This window comes from Strigops habroptila, chromosome Z (genome assembly GCF_004027225.2).
Source record: "Strigops habroptila isolate Jane chromosome Z, bStrHab1.2.pri, whole genome shotgun sequence".
Classification (NCBI taxonomy): domain Eukaryota; kingdom Metazoa; phylum Chordata; class Aves; order Psittaciformes; family Psittacidae; genus Strigops; species Strigops habroptila.
Window position 1 is genome coordinate 3734439 of NC_044302.2, and position 17757 is coordinate 3752195.

At 61.3% G+C, this 17757-nt stretch overlaps 1 protein-coding gene across 3 annotated transcripts in view; it reads left to right on the top strand.

Annotated features, from left to right (window-relative positions):
• The window catches only part of GSE1 (Gse1 coiled-coil protein), a 101139-nt gene that overhangs the window by 25252 nt on the left and 58130 nt on the right, over positions 1-17757 (top strand). For all 3 annotated transcript variants that reach the window (XM_030470483.1, XM_030470482.1, XM_030470485.1), the window contains exon 2: positions 8426-8591. In XM_030470483.1, the coding sequence (XP_030326343.1) occupies positions 8426-8591 (166 nt within the window). The remainder of the gene's footprint in view (positions 1-8425; positions 8592-17757) is intronic.

A 17757-nucleotide genomic window follows, 5' to 3' on the forward strand; every position in this document is an offset into this window, starting at 1 on the left:
CTCCGAGCAGGAATGTCACCATAAATGATATTTATCACGAGGTGATAAAAATCTATTTCCAGCGACCTCTTAGAAATGGCCCTCGTAAAACCAGGCAGCAGACGGAGGCAGGAGGCAGACAGCAGGGAGGGGGAACAGGCAGGGAAATGGCTGTAATCAGCTGCAGAGCAGGGGCCGGTTCTTCAGGGCAGCCAGCCTTGCCATTCCCAACCCCAGGAAATTGATGGGCAGCCATGAAGGCCAAAGGGTTGCCTGGGTATGGCTGGGCAGATGCTCAGGCATCCTGTGGCTTGAGCATCCTGGGATGCAGCATCCAGGCCCTGAAGGGAGGACCAGAGCAATGTTCCTGTTTAAACATAGCAGGATGGGGGGCTCTTGTGTGCCATAGCTGCATCCCAGGGTGTTCCCAAAGTGGCGCCTCGAGGGACCAGCTCAGAGATGCTCGTTCCAGAGCAGCGGGTCAGGGAGGGGATGCCTGGCTTTCCCCAGTGCTTACAGCCATAGGGGTTACCCCTCATTGGCATACGTTGCCCCCTGTATCCCGGGGGGCTGCTGTAGGTCCCACAGCCCATCCAGCTCCATCCCTTCAGCACCGATTGCTGGGTTCTAATTCATCCATCTCCCTCCCAGCACTAATTACTCAGCCCGTCGTGGAGTCCTGGCTGTAAATTCTCCATTGGGAGCAAGCTGGGAAGCAGAAAGCCTCCTTGGCTCCTTTCCCTGCTGACCTGAGCAGGGACCTCTAATCCGGTGTAATTCATCAGGGTGCTGAGTCGGCAGGCGGGTGCCTTGTCCTCCCCCATGTGCTTTGGGGTGCGCTGTCCCCTGGCAGCATCCCTCCTCCCTGACCAGTGGTACCCGGCATCCCTGCTGCCTCTGCGTGACCCTCATCCTACCTCTGTCCCCACCTCATTAGGGACAGCCTGGGTGATGCTGCTGGCCTGGGTGTCCCTGGGGGCTTTGTTGAGCTGGGAGGACCCAGACCACGTTGGTGGGATGGAGAGGTGAGATTTACTCCTAAAAACGAGGACAAGGCAGGGCCTCTTGTGGGAAGAAGGATGTGGGGGAATTAGACCCGTCTGCAGGGTCTAATCTGTCCTGATGAAGACTTGTAATCACTTAAAGTAATTAACCAGGCGGGGTGATGGCTGTTCTGCCCCAAGTACCTGGGTATCCCCTGCCTGGGGGTGCCAGGCATGGGTCCTTGTGGGTCTATGCTAGGAAGGGACAACAGGAATGATGGAGACATCCAGTGTGGGTATGCAAAGCCCTCAGAATCCCTGCTGAGAGTCCTGGTGCCACTCAAGGACTCGGTGGCACCACGGGGCTTTGTCTGTGCCCAAGGTGCACGGTGACACGACAGAGTGTGTGCTGCAGGTATCACCCTGCATTAAAGTTTCCCCTTGCAGATGGTGTGTGTTTAATCTGCGGCTTAACGAAGCGCTGGACTTGGCGGTAAGTCCGTCTTTAGATGGCAGGAGGGAGCTGAGAACCGGCGCTAAGCTGCCCGCTGGATGAAGAAGGGGGGGACACGGTGAGGATTGAGACTTTAATGCCTCAGCACAAGCTGATTGCCTGGATGGTGTGTGGCCCTCGCCAAGGCAGGCGTGTGAGTGCTGTGATGTGCCCCCCTTGAGCTGGATGGGGTCCCCCATCCCCATCCGGCTGCTTCTCCCTGCCTCAGTTTACCTTCACGTGCGTCGTGGGGCTTTGCACGTGTGGGAATGCCCCGAAAACATGAGCTGCTGTGGGGAGGGTGGGATTTTCCAGAGGGAAAAGCCCCTTGGGGCAGCCACCTCTCCCCATGGCAGGTATTTAGGGTGACGGGAAGGGGACGGTGGCCACTGACTGCCCGGCAGCTCTGGAGCTGGAGGCGGGTGATCTGGATGCTGTGAGTACCTGGGATGGGGAGCGCAGGGGATGGAGCAGGGTCCCAGGGCTGAGCAGCAGTGTGTCCCATAGGGTGTCTGCAGCCCACAGCGGGCTGCATCCCTCCCTTCCCAACCCCACACGCCGTGGTCCCAGTGGGACACAGGCAGTGCTGGTGTGGAGCTGGGGCTGTGGCGTGTTGGGAGCTGCAGGGACAATAGAGGCTAGGAGGGTCTCTGGTCCGACCAGGGTAGTTTGTCTCAGTGTGGATGGCACTATTTCAGCTGTTTACTCTGAAGCCTAATGATGACGGTGAAGGCTCTGTGCTGCAGAGCCTTGGGGGAATCCTGGTGGATTTGAGAGGGCTGATTGTTCGCTGCAGAGCCAGATCCCCTTTCAGTCCCAGGGGATGGGCATGGATGTGCATGGATGGGATGCTCACAGCCTCCCCTGCCTCAGTTTCCCTACCTTGAAAGCAGGGGCGAGGGACCATTTCCCAGCCTGGCAGGGGTCGGCAGTCATAAGAGAGAGCTGTGTGTCCCCATGATGGGACAGGAGCTGCTCTGGCACCGAGCAGGGTGCGGGTCCCATCCTGTCCACCCATCCTGGCCCTGGGGTGATGGTGTAGCGAGCATGGGGGGCTCTCGGTGTGGAACTGGGGTGATGTTGGACCCAGAACCACCTAGGCAGTGGTGTGTGGAGGTGCTGGCATTCATGCACCGCTCATCCCACCATCTGGGTAAACTGAGGCACGGGAGGGGCCGCGGTGTACCCAGGGCTGCCGGAGCAGCGATCAGCCTCCGGTCCCTTGCGCTCCGAGCCCCGGAGGAACTGTAGGGAAGCCGGGATCGAGCGTCTGCGTGCCCCCCGCCTCCCCCTCCATCACCTCCCTGTTCGCCGGCGAACAAATGTCTGTTCTTGCAAAAAAAAGAAGTGACAGGGGTCGGCGCAGCGCTTTCCACATGACCTGCCCGGGAACAGAGGACGTCTTTGTTAATCCAGCGAGCTGTCAGTTCAGCCTCTTCACAAAAGGCATAAACCACTTATTGCTGCTCTCACCCCTGACCCCAGATCCGCCTGCGCGCCCTCCATTGTGCCGTCTCGAGGAAGCTGGCAAACAATTTGGGCTCCGGCTCCCCTCCCCGCCGGCGGGGGGGACGCCTCTCGCCCTGCCGCGGCGTGGGGAGCCGCTGCGGGGGACCCCCCCCTTCGGCAAAACACCATCACACAACACATACACACGCACCACGGCTGCATCTGCGCGCCCGCCGCCTCGCCTGGCAGCTGCTGCGAGGGGACGGCGCTGCCACAAAGGGCTTGGGGGGGGCCGGTGGCAGGACCAACCTCTCCCTCCTTCCATCCAGCCCTTTCTCCCGGGGGTGCCGGAGCAGCTGGTTGGAGCCTGCGGGATGTGGAAAGGAGTGACTGGGTGCTGCACACATACATCCCCCCCCCCGCGGCCAAAACCCATTAATAAGAGGGGACAAAAGCTCCTTAGGGTCCCTGGCTGGGACGGGTTGGGACGGCGGCTTTAGGCAAAGCCGCTTATGGTGCGGCACAAAGCTGTTGAGAGCAGCACTACTGCTTGGGGCTGGCATGGGATGGAGCGATGCTCGCACCGCAACAGCCCCTGGGGAGTCACACCGGGTGTGTGTGTGGGGGGGGGGGGGTGAGCCTGTGCCACCCGTGCCCATCACCCGGACCCCGCGGCATGGCCGTGCGTGCTGGAGCAATTAGATGCAGTCACTTTGGGGCTATATATAACCCAAATTGCTGCCTGCAGCTCGTTAGCTGGCTGTCAGAGCCGCTGCGGCCGCAGTGGGTGAGATGGTGTCGCCGGGGGGGGGGGGGGGGGGGGGGGGGCGGCGGGAGGTCGACGCAGAACCCACTGCTCCCCAGGGATAGGGGCACAAGGAGGGGGAATACGGGTCAGGCCCTTGCTGGGGACGGGCTCCAGGGGGCTGCCACACTCCACCCCTAAAGCAGCTTTGAGCGGCGCGGTGCAGGGGGGGCTGCGGGGATAGGGGGGACCCCCTCCTTGTGTTCCCCCCAGGCTTATGGCACAGCCATGGGGTGCTCGGGAATTGGGGGGGGTGGGGGTGACCACCAGCGCATCCCACCCCAGTGCCGGCGGCGTTTCCACTATGGTCTCCCCATGTGGCATCCAGTCTGACCACAGTCTCCGCCGCTGCCTGTCCAGCCCCCTCCGCCGCTGCCGGTGCCCGCCTGCCTGGGCTCGCCGCGGCAGTGCCGGCACAGCGCGGCCCCCGCGCCGGGGAGGAGCGCGGCACCTCGGGCTGTCTGGGGGCAGCTGCGAGATGAGTGCGAACATATTGTGTGGGCTCCTGCAGCAGGCGTCACGGTGTCGCTGCTGGAGAGCCAGCAACAACCGCAGCCCCGCCGTGACAAACGGCTCCGGCACCGCCGCAGCCGTGCCCACGCGGGCGCCGACGGCACCACGGGCACCACCGGCTTCATCGCTGCACCAGAACCCGGTGCATGGAGCAAGGTGGGCAGCGATGCCCGTGGGCTGACATGGATCGGCTGGTATCCAGCGCACGGTGTCACCACCGGCTCCCCGTCACCGCTGCGAAGCATCCTTGGAGCCGTATCGGTTTTGTATAGGGCCACTTGGATTGGGCACATCCCCAGTTTAGGAAGGGTTAACGGCACCGTGTGCGTGTCTGTCTCTGGAGGCTTTTGTTTCTTTCCCATTTTTTCTCTCTCTCCCCCCCCCCCCCCCTGTTTTTAATGAGGGGTTAGCACAGCTGTAATTGCAGGTTCTAACTTTCCGCCTGCAAACACGGCTGAGAAACTTTAAACACGGTGGCACTGGTGGGGATGCGCAGATCCAGCCACCACCCCTCCTGTGGGCTCCCATTGTGGTGGCAGAGACCCCCGCTGTGCCAGGTCTCCGGGAACAGCCTGCTTTTGGGGGGAAAACCCTCTGGATTCAGGCCACCTGGAGGAGGATGAAGGTGAGGAGGCGGAAAGCAAAGGGTTCCCGGAGGGAAGAGCAGCTGAAAGCACTTGGGTGAACACGCAGCAGGGGCTGTGCCTGCGGTGGTGGTGATAAAGCCCCAGCGGGAGCCAGGGGGCTCAGTGGCCTCAGCAACAAAGGGAGCCGGGGGGAGCCTGCTCCCTGCAGCCGAAAGCACTCCAAAACCACCTTTTAATTCAAGTGCGGCCTCACAGGCCTGGGGAATGCCGGGGTTGAAAGGCAGGGTTGGTTCATCCCCACACAAGCCTTGCAGCCGTGTGCTGGGGTGTGCTGCTCCCCCCGTGCCGAGGCTCCTTCTTCTGCAGCCAGCTCTCTGCATCCCTCTGAGGTGCAGGATGCGGCTCCTCTGTGCTGAGCATCCTCCCCTTGCTCGCCTATGGGAGCTTGCATAGGCTGTGCCAAAACCCATCGCTTGGCGCAGCTGTGCTGGTGCTTGCTGTGGTGATGCCAGCCAAGAGGTGAAGAACCATGACCGCATCCATCCCTAGTGCTTGGCTGCTGGGAGCATGGGGGTTTTCTAGGGTTCTGCCACCCCAAAGGGTGGAGGTTTGGGCTGCACGGGCACGATGCTGCTGGAGTGGAGGGGGCTTTGCCATGGGCAACATCCCTGTGGGCAACATCCCCATGGGCAGCATCCCATGGGCAGCATCGCCGCTGCGCGTGCTGCAGCCTGCCCCAGCAGCAGGCGAGGCACAGGGGAGGTGGAATGGGGAAGCGTGTTTTCTGGTGTCCCGAAGGCACAGGAAACACGCCGGTGTGGCTGCCTGCTTGCCGGATCCCTCACCAGAGACCTGCCACAGCCCTTTGCTTTCCTGCTCTGTCACCACCGTCCCAAAGCCAGGGCCAGCGGGGAGAGCCAAGCTGAGTTCCACAGCAGGTATTATCCCAATGACGGGAGCAGAAGGAATGTGCCCTTGGCAGGGAAGGACGTACCTGGGGACACCGTTCCCTGCCCTTGTCGCCGTCCTGTCCCCTGCCTGCAGGCTGCTGCCCTGGGCACCGAGCCGAGGGCACATGGGGCACCATAGCACCGCTGTGCTGGTGATGGGGGGCACGGGTGACGTGGGGTCTGGCATTGCCTCTATGCCTATCCCTTAAGGCCACCATCTATGTTCTGACCCAGCTGGAGCTCTCCACATCCTTCTTACCAAGGGCCTGATAGGGTAGGCAGAGGCAGATGCCACACAGTGGGGTTTGAGGGAGTGCCATGCTGTGGGGCAGCTCCGGTTGGAGCCTTTTCTGCCTTGTTTTTGTCACCTCTAGAGCTGCCCTGCTCTCCCTACCCATCTCCGCTGTGTTGCCATCCTGACCTGCATGCCAGCTCGTTTTTTCCCCTGTTAATAACAGCATAGAGCGATGTCACATTGATGTCACCTTGCTACACCCTGGATGCTGCTCGGGGCTGTGCCCTGTGGCCCTACCGGGGCTGTGCATGCCGGTGTGTGCTGTGAGCTGTTCAGGCTTGTCCTTGAGCCCTTCTGCCTGCGTGCAGGCTCCATGTGTGTGTTTCTGCAGGCAGCCACCCATGCAACGAGCAGGATGGCCTCAGCTCAGTGCCATTCCCAGGCACGTTTGCTTGTCCCCTCTCTCCATCCATGGGGATGCGTCAAGCTGGGATGGGCTGAGCATCACCACGGAGAGACATGGGGGAGCTGTCAGCCCTCCCCTTCAATTTCAGCGCTTGGTGGCAGAGCACCCTTCCCTCCTGGCCTCTGCCCAAGGCCCTTGGGGTGCTGCTTAGCAAATTAGCACCCAGATCAACCCGCTCACCTCTAATTGGGGGTGAGTCTTTGAGGATGTGGTTGGGGAGGAAGACCTCCCCTCCCCATCTGAGAGGCTGCTGCGATGCTTTATCTGGGTGGACAGATCCCTCCTAATTGAGCAGATATTCCGTGTTCGCAAACAGATGGCTCCTTTGCATCAATTATTCCTTATCTGTGTAACCGGGGATGATTTGCTGACAGATAGCGCGGGGTGAAGTTAAAGCAAGGAGGTGGCCGGTGCTCGATGCTGGCTCCGGCTGCTGCCTGGCGGGTTCTTGGGGGTACAAACAGGGAGGGGGGACGGATTCCGGCTGCTCCTTGGGCAGGTAGGACCCATGTCCCGTACTTTGGGGTCTCAGCATCCCCCAGCAGGAAAACAGGGGGCTGATGGGTGCGTTGGGGCCTGGAGTGCTGTGGGGCTCCGTGGGGAGCCAAAATCCACCTTCCCCACCACAACCACAGCCTGGCCCATGGCTCCCTGACTGCGTCTTGCCCAATGCTGCCGTGGTGCATGACGGGGGATGATTAACGCTAATTAATGATTAGTTGCTCCGGGTATCAAAGTGCGCCCCAGCGCTTTCCCGTGCCCACAGGTAGGGGATTGCTGCCTGCTGCCACCGGTGGCATCACCCCGGGAGGAGGAGAGCTGGCACGGCACTCCCACTGGGACCCTGGGGAGATGTCCGTGCCATCTCCAAGGATGTCACGCTAAGCTTTTGGGGATGGGGAATGGTCCCCGGGCTTGTCCCCTGCTTGCTGTGAACATCCCCTTCTGTTAATCAGTGGGGAAGAGAAGAGCATCCCTGCCATGTCCGGGGCAGCTGGTGGCACCTCGCCAGTTGGAGCTGGGACCTGGTGGCACTCGAGGACTCGCGGGATGTGCCGAGCGCTCACGGTTGTGCGGCGCTGCCATATGGACTCCATAAATTAAACCTTTCCAGGAAGCAAATGGCAAATTTATATGTCCGCTCGCGTGCGTGGCTCATTGAGTCTAAGGGCTTCCCAGCACAAAACGCACCTACCACCCATCTCGCTTTGGGTCTCCGCATTTATAGGACTAAATCCAAAGGAAAACGGGATCAATATAAAAGCCTTACCGTGCTGCAGCCCTGGTGCTTCTGTCCTGAAATCAGGAGCACGGCACACCCTATGGATGTCCCCTGTGGCAGGAGGGAAGGACACCCTCATCCTGCTGTGTGCCTGGGGTGGGTGGCACACAGATTGTCCGTGTGTGTGTGTCCCAGAGCAGCATGGTGACGCTGGGATGCTGGCTGTTGCTTTATTAAAGGTGACAGCCCAAGCTGTGTACCTGTGCGGTGACAGCTACAACTAAACACTGAACCACAGCAGCACCCCGGGCGTCAGGGAGCGGGGGACCGTCCCCAACCTGATCTCAAAGCGATGCCAACACCATCCCCATCCCTGGAGCACGTTTTTCCTCGCCTCTCCCGGCAGGGAAGGCAACGGGGGGTTGTTGATCTGGAGTATAAACACTGCCCAGTTGAGTAATCAGGAGCTGCCTAACCGGCCAGCTGCCGCCGGCGAGCGAGGGGACGCCGCTTTGATTCATGTCCTTTCCCCTCCCTTCTCCAGCCTTTCTTGTCTGGGAGCCATCGGCCGGATCCAGCTGTAGCCCCGCGGCGCGGGCTGGCGTGCGGCTCCCCGCGCCGGCCACGTGCACCGGCCGGCAGGAAAACAAAAGCATCTTGTGTCTGTGCTCCACAGTCCCCCTGGCCCTGTGGCCCCGAAGGGAAGGGAAAGGCGCTGAGTCTCTGTCCTGCTTCTGTTCCAGGCGTCCTCATCGTCCCTTGAGACAGTCGCCATCAAGCCTGTGGCTGGTGAGCCCCGGCACCGGGTGACCAGCGCTGGGGAGAGCCCGGGGACGGGTGGTGGCACTGCCCTGGACGTCGGTCAGCGGACAGCTTTGGATGTGGAGAGCACCGACGCCGGAACCACAAGTAAGTGATGCTGGGGGTTGTGGGGATGTCATCCCCAAGGGTTGTCCCTTGGTGCACCATCATTCCTGGTGTGTGCCACCGCGGTTTGGGTCACCCAACAAAGGGCTTTTGCCCAGTGGTTTGGGGCTCTGAAACCCTCCCTATGAGGGAGGTGACCCCAACGGCACCTCAGTCCCTGCCTATCATCCCCGGGGCCGTGAGTCAGGCCATGGGTGCCAGGGACAGCCCTGGCGCTGGGCTGGCCGCAGTGGGGAGCTGGGGGGGGCCCCCCGAGGCTGGGCTGTGCCGCGGCTCCCGGGACTCGGCCGCCCCGTCCATCAGGAGCGGCAGCATTTTTTGGGAGAGGTATCATGCGTGCTTCCCGCCTGCTGCCTCCCCGGACCGGCTTGTTTGCCAGCCCTTCCCGGCGGGCGCGCCGTACCGTGCTGTGCCACGCCAGGCTGCTTTGATCCGGCAGCAACCGCCGGTGCCAGATCCTGGCGTTGGGCTGGGGAGAGCCGGAACCGCAAGGTGCAGCGGGGCAGGGAGCTGGGGCGTGCAGGGAATCGGGGCATGCAGGGAGCTGGGGCGTGCAGCGAGCGTTGGTGGGGTGATTTGTGATCCCTTGTGTCCATAAGGAAGGGGCGCTACGTGGGGACACAGTGCCCTGTGTTGGCCATCAGTCAGCCCCACATGGTTTGGGACCCCGCAAGGCTCTGTGTGTGTCGTCCCCCCCCCCGGGGAGATGGGGGTCAGGGGGCCGGGATGCATTTGCAAGCTGCTCACAGCGTCGCGGAGGCAAGCTGGGAGCCGTGGCCTGGAACGGGCCTGCCGGAGTCGGCTCGGGATTTATTACCCTGCCAGTGGCTGCCGGGCAAAGGTGACAGTGACTAATGGCTTGTTACACGCCTGCCACATCTCATCTGTGCACCGCGGCCGGCTGCCGGCGCTCCCAGCCCTGGTGTGCGGGCAGCCTGTGCCTGCCCTTCCTTCCCTAGGGGGTGGGGGGGAACGGGGGTGAAACCCCCTTTGTGCCCCATAGGGACCCCATTGGAGCGGGTGATGGTGATGGTTTGGCGCAGGAATCCATCCCCGTGCTGAGGATGGAGACCCACTCTGGCATCACCCCCTTCCACTGTTCCTTCTGCACTATGGCCAGGCAGAGCCGGGCTGTCGTCCCTTGGGTACCACTATATATTGGGTCTTCCCAGCCCGTGGCACATCCCAGGGTGTCCCTGTAAGCATTGCGTGACACACGAGGATGAACCAGCTCACAAACTCCTTCGTGGTTGCAAAACCATGAGCCACGCTTGCCATGCACGGTGGCAATCCCTTGACAGGGTCACTGGGCTGGGATGCGGAGGGGAAGCGTGCGTGTGGATGCTGACAAAGCCACAAATGCATTCACTAGGAAAATTAAAAAATTAACAGGCATTGGCTCGCTCTAGATTAGTAAAGGCAGGGAGATAAAAGCGGCTCTTTATACCTTGTGAGAATTGCTGATAAGGGCATTTGTTCCTCCGTATTCTTTAAAAAGAATGCAATAAAAATTTAAAATAGAACGGGAAAAGGGAGATGGAGGGGGGAGAGAACACGCTGGCGGCGAGGAGGGCTGCGGGAGGCACAGGGGCCTGTTGGAGGAAGAGGAGGAGGAGGATGGAGGGGAATCGGAGGTGAGGGTGAGCTGGGAAGGGGCTTGGACGGGTGGGTGTGTGAGTGGCAGCTTGCTTGGGAATGCCTGGATGTCCCTGTTGCGGCCTGCATCTCCTCCCACAGAGATGCAAGTTCATGGCCAGCAGCTCCGGGATCACATTCCTCCCCTCTGCCTGGGGATGGTCGGGGTCCAGCATGTTGGAGCCTGTCCGGCACATGGAATGGATTCTCATGGCCAGTACATGGTTGGCAACCTTCTCTGCTTGCAGCTGGGCTGAGCCCTACCCGGCTCGTTTCACTGGTGGCTCTGAACTCGGAGCCCATGGGGCGATGGTGGGGTGGCACAGGGGTGACCACCACGTTCCACACTGGAGGGGACAGTGCTGTTCCCATCCCCAGTGCAGGGGGGTGCATGGGGCATCAGGGTGCACAGAGGGGACTGTCCCCCCTTAATCTCCACAGGACCAGGACTCAGGGTCCACACACCAGGACTTTGTGTCCCAAACCCTGTTTGGACTGCCAAGGAGTTTTGGGATAGGGGTCAAAGGACCGAATGCCACCCCAACCCCTCCATGGCCGCCTGACACAGGCACCCCCCAGATCTGCATTTTGGGGAGGTGGGGTGGTGGTGTCCTATGTATTGTGGTCAGCGCTGTCACCCCATCACCCCAATTCTTGGCAGCACTTCCCCTTGCTCCAATGCCTCACCCGCACCCCATAGAGGGGGTCCCCCATCCCCAACGCACCGCGCCTCCCACTTTGGGGGGATCCCCCTTTTCCTTCCCCATCATCCCTTTTAGGGGACACCCCCCAATTGCTCCCTCCCATTGTGTCGACGGTACCAACCCCCCGTCCCCCGTTGTCCCCGTCCGTTCCACATACCCCCGCCCCCCGCCTCTCCCGCCCCGTCGGGGCCCTGCCCTGCCCGGCCCGGCCCCCGGTGAGTCACGCTCCAGCCGTGCGGCTCCCGGGGCGGCGGGCGGGCGCCGAGGGAAGCAGGAAGCGGCGGGGTTAGGCACGGCTCGGCTCGGCTCCGCGCCCTGCGCCGCTCTGCCCATGGACGAGCGCAGCCCCCGCTGGACGGCGCGGCCCGCGGGTGAGTGTTGACCCCCCCCACCCCGCTCCCCGGTACCCCCATCCCGGGAGAGGAGGAGAAGGGCGAAACGGGAGTTGCCCCCCGGTTGTGGGGGCTGCGGTGGGGGGTGCGATGGGGGTGATGGGCTGCCTGCAGACTTCCAACTCAGCACCTTTGCCTCTGTTCCTGGTTAGGGGGGTACGGCATGGGGGGGCAGAGGTCACCCCGGGGTTGGGGGACCCCGTGGTGAAGGGATGGAGGTGACCGTGGAGTTGGGGGACCCCCTGGTTGTAGTCGTGCTGGGTTTGGGAGACCCTGTGGTGTGGCGATGGAGGTGACCCTGGAGATGGGGTATCCTGTTGTGTTTGGGACAGAGGTCACCCTGGGCCCAGGGGAACCCGTGGTGTAAGGGACAAGGTCACCCTGGGCCCGGGGGACATCATGGTGTGGGGGGCTGAGGCCACCCTGCAGTTGGGGTTCCCTGTGGCTGAGGTCACCCTGGGCCTGAGAGACACTGTTGTTTGGGGGATGGAGGGCACCCTGAGGTTGGGGGATGTGCGGATGGAGGTGGCCTTTGGCTTGGGGGACCCATTGTGGGAAGGGTGAAGGTCGCCCTGGGGTCCGGGGATACTGTTGTTTGGGGGACAGAGGTCACCTTAGGTTGGGGGACCCCACTGTGTGTGGGTTATGGGGCCCTACGGTGTGATGGAGGTTCCCCTGGAGCTGGGGATCCAGCAGGCTGATGGTAATGGGAGATGAGACCCACTGGGTGCTGCAGACTCAGGGTCCAGTGTTGAGGTGCTTGATCCCCATGTTCCCAATGCCACCAGCACGCTTTGGGTTGTTATATGGGGGGAGCACATCCCATGGGCTAGCAGGGTGCTGGGGGCTCAGCCAGCACCACTGACCTTGGCACATCTCCTTGCCCTGCCGTGGTACACATCCCAATCCAAGTGCCACAGGACCGTGCTTCAGTTTACCCACACACCGCTCCACCTGAGCGGGCAGCTCTTAGATTCCCCATGCTCCTGGATACCCAGGAGAGCCCATGCTGCTCCCCGAGCCCGCAGCCCCATGGCGGGGAGCCCTGGCACCGCATCGGGGTGATGCCGCGGCCTCGGCATCTCACCCGGCCCATTGTCTGCCGCTGTGTTTATTGCTGTGCTCCATCCTGGCTCTTCCACCCTTGCCTGCGCTGCCTGCCTTGCCCTTCGTCCTGGGGCCTGCTGGTTCACCGTGTTGTTGCCTTGTCCGACTCACTACTTTGCATGGTGGAGCCTTTGCCAGCGCCCTGCTGCTGTCCCCAAACCCTTGGGGACAACCCATTGCCAGCCCTTGGAGCAGCAAGGGCGAGTGCCTGTCTCTCTTCTTCTTCCTCCTCCTCCTCCTCCTCCTCCAGCATTGAGCCAGGGCAAGAAGGGGCACAGGAGTGGGTGCCGGGATGCTACGTGTGTGCCCATTGGGATCCAGGGAGGGAGTTAATGGAGGGAAAAGGCAGCGGGAAGCCCATGTCTCTTCCTGCGAGCGCGCGCGTGCGCAGCGGGGTGAGCCCGTGTGGTTTGTGGGTGTGCGAGCGTGCGCCGGGCTGCGTGTGCGCTTGGCACCGCTCGGTGTAACCTGGGTGTGACGGTGGCGGGGCGGGCAGCGGGGCGTATGCGCGTATATAGGGGGCCCATCTGTGTGCACACGCGTGTGTTGCACAACCCTGGTGCAAGCAGCAGGCGCTGACCGTGCTCCCTTTGCAGGGCGTACATGCGTGTGCACATCCCTGTGGGTCCGTGCACGTGTGTGCATGCACGAGCGTGCACGCCCGGTGCGTGTATAGGGGGAGCTGGGTGCGAGCGCACGCGTGTGTGTGTTGGCTGCAGGGCAAGGGAGCATTACAGCGGAGACAGTGGCTTTGGCGGGGGGCCAGGCTGCCGGGGGGGGCTGTGGGGCGCAGGGTGGTTGATGGCTTCCTGACAGCGCAGGGCTGCAGGTTGGGGGGCAGCTCGAGGGAAGGGGGAAGCATTATGTTTAATCTACGCTCTCCTGTTCCTTCCTCTGGTTCCCCTCTAGGGTGCTGCCCCTCACCCTGGCGTCTGGTCGCAGCCAGGTTGGGGTTTTTTTGGGGGGGGCCTGTGCTTAAAGGGCTTTTGCCACTGTGCTCTAGTGGGGTGTAAGGTGCTGGTGCTCACACCCCACGCTATGGGGCACAGTGCCATGGGTCACACCTCTGTCCCCAAGCCCTGCTATTGCTGCCAGCCCTGGCTGTGACGTTTGGGGTCACAGCGTGGGCAGGGGGAAACGGCCTTTGCCTGCCCTTCCCTTTACATTCTGGTGGGACTACCCATCCTAGACCCCCATATGCCGGCGGTACTCACGTGCATCACCCCCCTGCAGCGTGATGGGGTACCCTGGGGTGTGCGTGGGGGGATCCAATCCCTAGCTCCCATCCAGGAAAGGGCCTCTGGGATAGCGCTTGGCACTCCGCAGCCTCCCGGGCAGGCTGCCAGTGGGATTGCCCTTCAAATAGCCTTTGCCGTGCCTCGTGCTTTGGCTGCTGGGCCCTGGGGCCACCCCATGTGTGTGTGTCCCCCATGGTGTCCCCATGTCCCCCCAGCCCGGTGCTGCTGGCGGTTGCATGGGAGGAAGCGCGCCCCAGCTCTCTGATAACAGCGACTGCCTTATCACAGAGCCTTCTGCAAGGGAGGGCGGGCAGCACGGCCCCCATCGCCCTTATCTGCCTTGGCCGTTGGGCTTGCAGCCCGCCCCCCAGCACCCGGGGTCGGTCCCTTTGGGGGGCGGGGGGGGCAGCCGCTTGGCAGCCTGCCCCCTCTGTGCTTTTTGAAGTTTAAAATCCGTTTAAGTCAAGAGGAGGGAAAGTTATTGCCTCAAAAGCCCCTTGTGCTGAGCAGTAAATCCTCTTTGCTGTGCCGGCGCTGCCTCTTAGCGCCCGCGGGGCCAGGGGTGACTCCTGGGATGGTGGGGCCAGGCTGCATGTATGTGTGTGTCATCCCCCCCCCCCCCCCCCAGCATCCTGCTGCGGGTGCTTTTATGGCTGCGAGAGAGCAGGGAGCCCCATGTGCCCCCCTAAAGCATGGGGCCAGGGTCCCTTTGAAGCCCCCCATCCTCCCTGGGAGCATCACTGCTGCTTGCTTACCTCTTGCTCGCTCCTTGCTCACCATTTGCTCACTCTCATTTGGCCCAGAAAAGGGGTTCTTCTCATAGCATCGATGCCCCCCAATGTCCCCAGTGGTGCGGGCATGCCTCAGGACCCTCTTCTGCAGCGGGGTTTGAGGCCGCTGGAGCGGGATCTTGACGCGCTGCCGGCACATCGGCGTTTCTATTTGATTTCCCTTCTCCAGAGCCAGCAATACTGAAATATTAATGCTTGCCTCTAATTGCTGTGTCAGAAGGAGTGGGTCAGCACGGGAGCGGGCTCAGGGGGACGGCTAATTCTGTTGTTGTGGGGCCTGTTTGCCCAGGAGGAATGTTTGTGCACGCACACGTGTGTATTTTGACTCCATCGGGATTCGCTCCGCGACGCGTGTGTCGCGATGCCGCCGGGATGGGGTGTCCTTGGACGCCTCGCCCTCCCCGTATTCCATCGCAGGGTCCCCCTCCCGCGCTTTGTTGCAGGAGGGTTAATGTCAAGTGTGTGTTTCTGGAGGCGCAGCGGCGTCAGATGCTTGCGTGCTCGCTTCCTGTAATAACGCGACCGCCGGCGCGCTTGTCACCTGCTCTCTGTTGTGCTGCCAAGCTGCAGACATGCTGCTTCTTGCTGCGGGCCCTGGCGTGCTCCCCGCTGCTGCCGCTGCTCCTCCTGCTCGCCGCGGGCGCTCGCCCGGTGCCAGCGTGGCGTTAGCAGGTGTTTCGGGCAGGGAGCGATGGTGCCTGTTGCTGCATGTTTGAATTGATCCCCTCTCCACCACCCTCTGTGCCTCCCCCTGGGGTGTAGCGGTGATGCCAGGGCTTGGGCAATGCCAGCCGGGGTGCTGCGTCCTCTCCCTAGTGCAGTGTTTGGGGTGCTGAGCACCATGGTAGAGCCAGCGCAGTGCAGTGTCTGGGGTTGTCCCGTGGTTTTTGGTGCGCTGTTGGATCACGGGGGGCCATGCAATGTGTGCCATGCATGTAGTAGTGAATGCTCCATCCCTGGCAGTGGTCAAGGCCAGCTTTGGCAGAGCCTTTGGTGACATGGTTGAATATGCGGGTGCCACCCCCCCATGGTAGGGGGTTGGAAGTGGGTGATCTTACAGTCCTTTCCAACCCGAACTAGTCTATGATTCTATGGGCTGTGCAAGCTGTTTGTCACTGCTGCCTGCCTGTGCCATGCCGTGCAGCTCCTTTGGATGCACATGGCATTTCCCGCTGTTCTATGCAGCCCTCTTGGATGCATATGGTGTTTCCCACTGTGCCATACAGCCCTCTTGTATGCACATGGTGTTTCCCGCTCTGCCATCCAACCCCCCTGGATGCACAGCCTGTTCCCAGGTTTTCCAGCACGGTAAGGGGGGGATTTTCCATGTGGAGGGTTATCTCTGCTCACCCCGGTGCCCTCTTTGTTTGCCACCCCTCCTGCAACCGTTGCTCCCTGCCTGCTCCCGCCCTGGCTGTGCAATCTCCTTCCTCCTGTGCTGCACAGCACAGACATCCCCATTAACCCAGAGTTGTGGTGGCATTTACCAGGGTCCTGCTCCCGTTAACCCTGGCTGCTGGAATCTTGCACCACTATAACCTGGCAGGGAGGCTCTTTGGAGGGGGCTAACACGGGTCTGCTCCCAAAAGACAGCCAGGGCCTCTTCTTATCAGGCTGGAGCATGGTAGATGTGGGGTGCAGGGAGGGCTGAATCACACCCAAATATCCCTCATGGACAAGGCAGGATGGGTTTTCCTCCTTCCCACCCGCATCCTGCCCCTTCCAGCCCTGGCTCCCGGCACTAGCTTTGTTTCCGCCGTATAACAAGATGATGGGTTAGGGTCAAGCTGCGGGTTCATAACTTGTTGGAAGACTTTGCCGAACAATAAAGGTGTCTGGCTTTATATCTGCTCGTATTTTATCCGCTCCACGGCCTTTCCCCAGCGCCGGCCGGGATTTATGGTGGGGGATATTTGAACGTGTCGAGGCGAGCTGGGGAAGCCGAGGCCGACCCCCCTCCCCACGCCTTTGCATTCAGTGCCTGTGCGCTGAAATATTTACCTTCCAGCTCCTCTGACAGTTCAAGCCGTCTCGTGAAGCAAAGGTTATTGAACTGCGAATGTTATGACATTACATTTTTGTGTCTGCACTTTCTGGATGCGTGATGCAGCCTGAATGATAAGTGATCTCGGGGTTAAGGGTGGGGTTTTTTTCTTCTTTCTCTTCCTTTCCCTCCCTCCTGCTCACCGTGCAGGCTGTCGGCTCTGCTGGGGCTTGATAACACTCCCTTTTATTGCCCTGCCTTTGCATTCCTGCGGCTGGTCTCCCTGCAGTCGGTGTGGGTTCTGGGGAGGTGGGAATGGGACATTCCCAGCACAGAAACTGGCCATAGTGGTGTGTGACTCAGTTTCCCTAACCCCGGGCTCACCCGTGGTGGCACCCAGGCCAGCAGTCCCTCTTGGAGGATGCTGATTCCGACCTGCATCCCAACATGGAGGGAAACGTGGCATCCCGTATCCCATCAAGGCCGTGCTGCAGCGCAGGAGGTGATGCACGGTGCTCACCGGTGCTGGTCTGTGTCCCGGTGCTGATCGTGCAACCCCATTATCAGGATTTTGGGGATCTGGTGGGGCTCCAGGCCGGGATGCTCCGGTGATGCTCTCTGGTACCCCGACTGTCTGAGCTCTTAGCAACCATCCCCACTTGAGATGCAGCATCCTCCGTGGCCAAGTAGCCCATGGGACATGGGAGGGTGACAAGTGACAGTGGGGTCTGGCTTGTCCCATACACACTAGAGGGCAGCAGCAAACTGGAGCCTTGGGGCTGTGTTTGGTACTTTGAGGGGTCTCACCCCCAAATCTGCCCCGGCACGGTGGGTTTGCAGCAGGGGCTGTGCAATGGAGCATCATAGTGAGCACCCTCAAACCACGGTGTCACATCAGAAGCAAATTAATTAAGTCATTCCATAGATTTGGCTGGTGGTGAATTGCATCTGCCCCCCTTCTCCTGCAGGCTCCCCCTCCCTGCTCCTGCTAGACTCAACATCTCATCCCTGGAGATTTCCAGCGGCTCGGGGCCGTCCGAGCATCCCGAGCATCCCAGGTCGGGGCCAGCTGCCAGCGCTAACAGAAACCAGCTGTGCGGGCAGGGGGGCTGTGGGGAAAAGGGGGGGGAAAAAAGAGGTCAGGGCCCAGGAAATTAAATGTTCATAAATGTAGGCCCGAGCGCTTAAAAAGTAGGGCAGTGCCATTAAATCTCATTAAAGTTTAATACCTATCAGTGCCACTTCAGGCAGCCCTTGGACATTGCTTTAATTTGATGGGTGTTAAGGGAGAATTATC